Source organism: Schistocerca gregaria, chromosome 1 (genome assembly GCF_023897955.1).
Source record: "Schistocerca gregaria isolate iqSchGreg1 chromosome 1, iqSchGreg1.2, whole genome shotgun sequence".
NCBI lineage: Eukaryota > Metazoa > Arthropoda > Insecta > Orthoptera > Acrididae > Schistocerca > Schistocerca gregaria.
This window is the reverse complement of record NC_064920.1, coordinates 1,030,687,275-1,030,693,274: the sequence shown is the minus strand read 5'-3', so window position 1 is coordinate 1,030,693,274 and position 6,000 is coordinate 1,030,687,275. Positions and strand designations below refer to the sequence as shown.

Below are 6,000 nucleotides of genomic sequence, written 5' to 3'. Positions count from 1 at the left end.
TTGAACCATTTGAATCCAGACCGTCCGTCTTGACACATCCTATGCCAGGGAGGACCAGCACACCCGTGCGGCCTTTTTTTCCACCCAGGGCTTGAGTTCCACCTGCTGTTTCATCTCCATTGGCGTTCCAACTTCTACTAGTATAAGCAATCAGTCATTACACCATTTTGATAATAAAGGCACTCCGTCACCTTTCATGCAAAAGCGATAACAATTATTTACAAGGCGAACATGACAATGTTAGTCTTCTTTAAATGATCATATATACGATCTACAACCTATCAAATGATGCCTAACTGTGGTTGTAGATCATGCCAAAGTATGGTTCAAATGGTTCTAAGCACTATGGGACTTTAACATCTGAGGTTATCAGTCCCCTAGACTTAGAACTACTTAAACCTAACTAGTCTAAGGACATCACATACATTCGTGCCCGAGACAGGACTCCAACCTGCGACCGTAGCAGCAGCGCGGTTCCGGACTGAAGAGCCTTGAACCGCTCGGTCACAGCGGACGGCGGGAAAGTATGTAGACGAGTGCTTGTAAGGTCCGAAATTATAGCCACTTTACAAAAGAAAAGAACTAAATTTTCGACTTAACTGGCATCTTCAAAGACATTTAAACCAAAACAATCTTGAATAAGAGCTGAGCACCGACACCCCTTCAAACCGCGATTCTACGCGCGGTCTCCACAAACATATTGTTAAGAGGCGCTGTAACGATAAGATGTATTTAAGGGAGACCAGAGACAGTACACATGGCAAAAATTCGGTTCCCCATAAAAGAATATTAAATTAAATGAAATAAATTTTAAGTCCTTTTTTATTATTTTCTACAGCAAAACTTCACGATAAAGTGGCATTCGAAGATTGAAATTGCTTGATGAGTCGCTGGTATGCGGTGGTGTCGAAGCGAGAGATCGATTGCAAGCGATATCGCTGCTAGATTGTTAACAGTACATCGTTAGTGTGTTGGCAGGGGGAAAGGGGAGGGGGGCGATAACGGTCATTTTGGTACATTTGTCACTGGGCCTTCATAGATAACTTGTAATCGGAAAAGAAGTGTAGAGTGGATCCATATGGTCACTGTGCTCTGCAAAATTTTTCACTATTACAATATAAACGCATTGCTTCTGTGATTATGCAAGCACCAACAAACTGCGGCCCGACTTGTATTCTAGAAGAGTGTTTCCAACAGAACGTAAAATGAATTTACGATGCAAATATCTTATCGTTTCTTGACTTCCCATAATTCAAAGACTTCATTAATTCTTTGTTGCACTGCTGTTCCTTTTCTGTAATTAAATTTTTATATTACCAAACTGCTGTACCGGAACGAATTACCAATCGAAGGTTGCCTACTTAACGGCTTCCAGGGTCGACATAATTTGATTTGCAATGTTTCCTGTAGTTACTGACCGAATTTAAAAATTGAAAATGCTGCATAATTGCTCATTAAGAAGTATAATCTTATGCTAAAAGTTTAACACAAGTATTACAGTTACAAACTGTGCGTTTGTCATGAGGCTGCGTAACTGATGGCGTGAAAATGCCCGGAATTTATTAATCCACTATTTGAGAATGAGAGAACTTAGTGACTTCCAACGAATTTGACACATAATTTCAAACCTTCACGAAACCTTATCACGCTGACACACTAGACAGAATGACGAAAGAAAAAAAAAAAGTTATCGGTTACCACCTTTTCTCTGTTTATGCAGTCAAACTTCATCGTCAGACACTATATTTTAATTTCTTACTACTTTACTTTCGACTTCATTTTGCAACACTGTTTGCAGACAGAATCCACATATATCACTGAATGCACCTGCAAAATTATATCATCGTACGACACATGGTTCAAAACATATGGAGTCATAAACATTTATATGCTATCGAAGTCAAGCTTTTGCTTAAAATGGGGCACAGTTAAACTTCAACTTCAAGCATGATGTTTTAATTTATTACTTCTTTACTAAATTTCGTAATGAGAGGACGCAGCGACTTCCAAAAAACTTCAAGCATTTTTCAAAAATTTCCTAAATATTTTCTCAATTACTTGCTGATTTGTAAAATAAATAGAAGTTTGAAGCTACTTTATACATGGTAGTTCGAGTTTTTTTTAAAGAATCGGCGGTTTATTAGTTAATTCTAAACTAACCCTGAGGTATTAGGCCAATAATCGTTGTATTATCCATTCTGAGAAATATGAGTGAGTGAACGCCAAATATATTCCTCGAAAACTTACTAAATATCTTTTTCTCCGCGTCGTTAGGCGTGTTGAAGCACATCCTTCGATGTTATTCTACACCAGCGTATTTCTCTTTGTCAGTGTTATTGTTTGGAGACGATGACATAAACAAGTGAAGCATCTTAGAGAAACTGTGTTTATGGTTAATGTTGGTCGCGCGATCATGGGTACTTGGGAATCTCTCACTCGAATGAAAAACATCACTAGCTTTTCGGGAAGAAAATTCATTCTTTTTTGTAAGTACTTTATTGTTCGTATACATGTTAGCTCATAAAATCACGTAGAAAGAAAAACAGTTATTGTGGAACGTCTTTCATTTCTTGGATTTATATCCCATTTCTCTCGATGAAGCAGCCAGCAATGTATCTGTAGTGATTTTTGAAGAGAAACTAGTTAAATTTCGACTGTTTGTTAATGCCTGCAACGTATCATCTTAGCAGTAGCTGTCATCAACTGTCACTCGATTATAAACGACAGGGCACATAGGAACAACTTCTCAAAGAGCAGGAAAAGGTTTTTTTTTTTTTTCAATCTTTCATCGATTGTTGGCCACCAGTACCAGAACTGTTCTGATATGGGTGGACACTGTATATAATAATTCTTACACAAGATTACTACAGAAGCAGTTGAACAGGCGGAAGTAATGGTTAGTTACACATCTTCAGCAAACCATTAAGTTTATTTACACGTATCGTTTGGGTCACTACCCGAATTCAGTTCTTTACGATGACGTTTTCCAAACCGTGAATAGTCAATTTATGAACTTCATTGATACAATTTTTTTTATTTGCTTTCACTTTCGTTGAAATGAGTTCAACTGCGTTGAAGTGGCTGCGACGTTCATAATTATAATCTACCTCGTCATTAACAGTTACTAATTTCAGTCCATTGTCAACAGTAATGTAGTTTTCTATTAATCTCATAATAATTTCTTCCTTTCGCGAGAACAGTGATGGATACTTGTCATTTATAACAGCATAGTATAAAGTACAGTAAAGAATTTCTGAACTAGTAAACGAATAACTTTAGAATTAACTTAAAAATGTATCTCGACTTGATTCCATATGGTACTCATTCGTTTCCTTCAGTGTGAAAAGCTGTCGGCCGACGGGCCACGTCTTGGATGTACCTGCATTTAAAAGGATAAATCTACAACATTTCTTACCGAAGAGCATCATACATTTTTCTTTGTCATTTCACCCTTTCGCAACAATTTGATCAGTATTCATCCACGTTTCGCTGATTCTATGTCCTTGAAATTAATGTCGTACACTTCAACTCAAAATCTGCATCGGAAAGCTTGCACACTCAGTCTAACTGCAACAACGCATTTAAGATCTATACAATACACGTCCATTCTTTCTCGGTTTGTTGTGCTACACTGCCACGAACTCTCATACCAATTTATGAAAACGGTACCTAATGGTAATATACTGTAGACCTAGGCTGTTGAGTCGTAAATACAGTTTACTGTTCCTAAAACGTCTGGCAAGTATCCGTGACTCTGTGTGTATTTGATGGAGAATCGCATCTACACGTTTCATCATAAAAAAAAACGACTAACTCGGTAGCTGATTACACGAATATACACTGATCGTCCAGAACGTTACGATCGCATACCTGATAGCTGGTATGTCCACCTTTAGCACGGATAACAGTGGCGACGCGTTGTGCTATGGAAACAGCCAGACCTTGGCAGGTCACTGGAGGGAGTTGGCACCCCATTTGCACACAAAGTCAACAAATTCCCGTAAATTCCGGGAAGGCGTAGCCGGTGCTTTAGCTCTGACGCCTGGAAGGGGTTATATCGATAGTGGCCCGGTGGTCATAATGTTCTGGCTGACTGGTGTAACACACTACTTGAACACTGCAGTGAAGTGTTCCTTTGTTGCTGCAACTACCTGAGCAGGGTGTCCCCCATTCACTATGATTTCTCTGCCCCAATCCCGTGCACCAACAAAATGTTTGTAATAATGGGAAACATTAATCCCAAAATAGATTAAAAGTAGGCAGGCCAAGGTTTTCAGGAGATCACGTCTTAGATGATCTGGTTCGTTTCTGGCGCTTTGGGGGAGGGGGGGAGGGGTTGCGCATCAATTGCAACTGGCCACTGTGTCCCTCGAACCCCTGCATTACACTGCTGGCCTTGAGATGGGGTGCAATATCTTCATGGAAAATGTCACTGCACTCAGGAAACATGATCATCATGAAGGGGTGTACTGGTCTGCAACCAGCGTATGATAGTCCTTGTCCGTCATGGTTCCTTGCACGAGCTCCCCTGAATCCATGGACGCCAACATGAATGTTCCCCAGAACATCAGTTTGTCTCCGTCCCAGAGTACAGGTGTCCAGGAGCTGTTCCCCTGGAAGACCACAGATTCGCGCTTTCCCGTCGGCGTGACGAAGGTACCGAGATTCATCAGACCATGAAACGCTCTGCCACTGTGCCAAATTCCAGTGCCGATGGTCACGTGTCCACTTCAGTCGTAGTTGCCAAAGTCGTTGTTTTAACATTGGCACATGCACGGGTCGTCGGCTGTGGAAGCCTATCGTTATGAGTGTTCAGTGAACTGTGTATTCAGACACACTTGTACTCTGCCCAGCTTAAAGCCTGGTGTTAGTTCCGCCACAATTCACCGCCTGTTCTGTATTACGTCTGCCCAGCCTACAACATCTGACATCTGTAATGAGGTCCACGACGTCTGGACATGTTGTCACCTTGGTTTCGACACGTGTTGGATAGTCTCATCACAGCACTTCTCGAACACTCGACAAGTAGTGCAATTTCGGAAACGTTCGTGGTGAGCCCCTGGGCCATCATAATCTGCCCTCTGACAAATTCAGATAGCCCGCTCGTGTTCCTCATTCCGTACATAGACAACACACTCAATGATACTACATGCACTGTGCGTGTGTCTGAAAATCAGTCATTCCTCGCCATGTGGCGCTGCTGTCTCCTGGAATGGGTTATGTCGATAGTGGTTCGGTAGTCATAATGTTCTGGCTGACCGGTAAACACACTACTTGAATACTGCAGTGAAGTATTCCTTTGTTGTTGCAATTAACTGAGTCCTTGTTGTGACACGTAGGCAATGGCAGGGTGCCCTCCATTCACTACGATTTCTCTCCCCCAATCCCTTGCACCAAAAAATGTTTAACATAATGGGAAACATTAATCCCAAAATAGATTAAAAGTAGTCGGGCCAAGGTTTTCAGGTGATTTATTTGATTACTAGGCGAATCCTAGAAATCCGATCGCAAGTATTTCCAATTCTCTCTTGCCAAAATCTGGCTGAAAAAAGTAAAACAGAGTTTTGCAACAGCCCGCATGTTCTCGAGGATAGGGAATGAAGCTGCAAATACAGAAACAACGAAAAGTTTGTCCTTGACGTTATGAGTTTCAGTGGCAGCAAATTATTTCTAAAGCATGGGTTTCAGTAGCAGCAGATTATTTCTAAAGTATGAAATATCAGCTAACAAATCATTTTGAATCAGACAGTATCATATAGTGCTATATAATTTTTGTTTCTATTGCTGCATCTTACGCTCTGCAACGGTAGGAATGCTGAAGAACAAACTAAATTAGCCGAAGCGACTTTTCTGTGAAGAAATCAAGTCATTAATGCACTACAACTGTAGGAATGATGAACAATTTAAATTAACAGAACTGACTTTTCTCATGAAATTCACCACTGAAACCGATCTCTATGCAAATTACACAGCCTGACAAAAATATGAAGCTCCCAGAAG

At 40.6% G+C, this 6,000-nt stretch overlaps 1 protein-coding gene across 1 annotated transcript in view; it reads left to right on the top strand.

Annotated features, from left to right (window-relative positions):
* The first annotated feature begins 2,335 nt into the window (after positions 1 to 2,335).
* LOC126313008 (uncharacterized) overlaps positions 2,336 to 6,000 on the top strand; it is an 88,107-nt gene continuing 84,442 nt past the window's right edge. Inside the window, exon 1 of the mRNA XM_049992254.1 lies at positions 2,336 to 2,486. Within this exon, the coding sequence (XP_049848211.1) occupies positions 2,390 to 2,486 (97 nt within the window). The 5' untranslated portion in view covers positions 2,336 to 2,389. The remainder of the gene's footprint in view (positions 2,487 to 6,000) is intronic.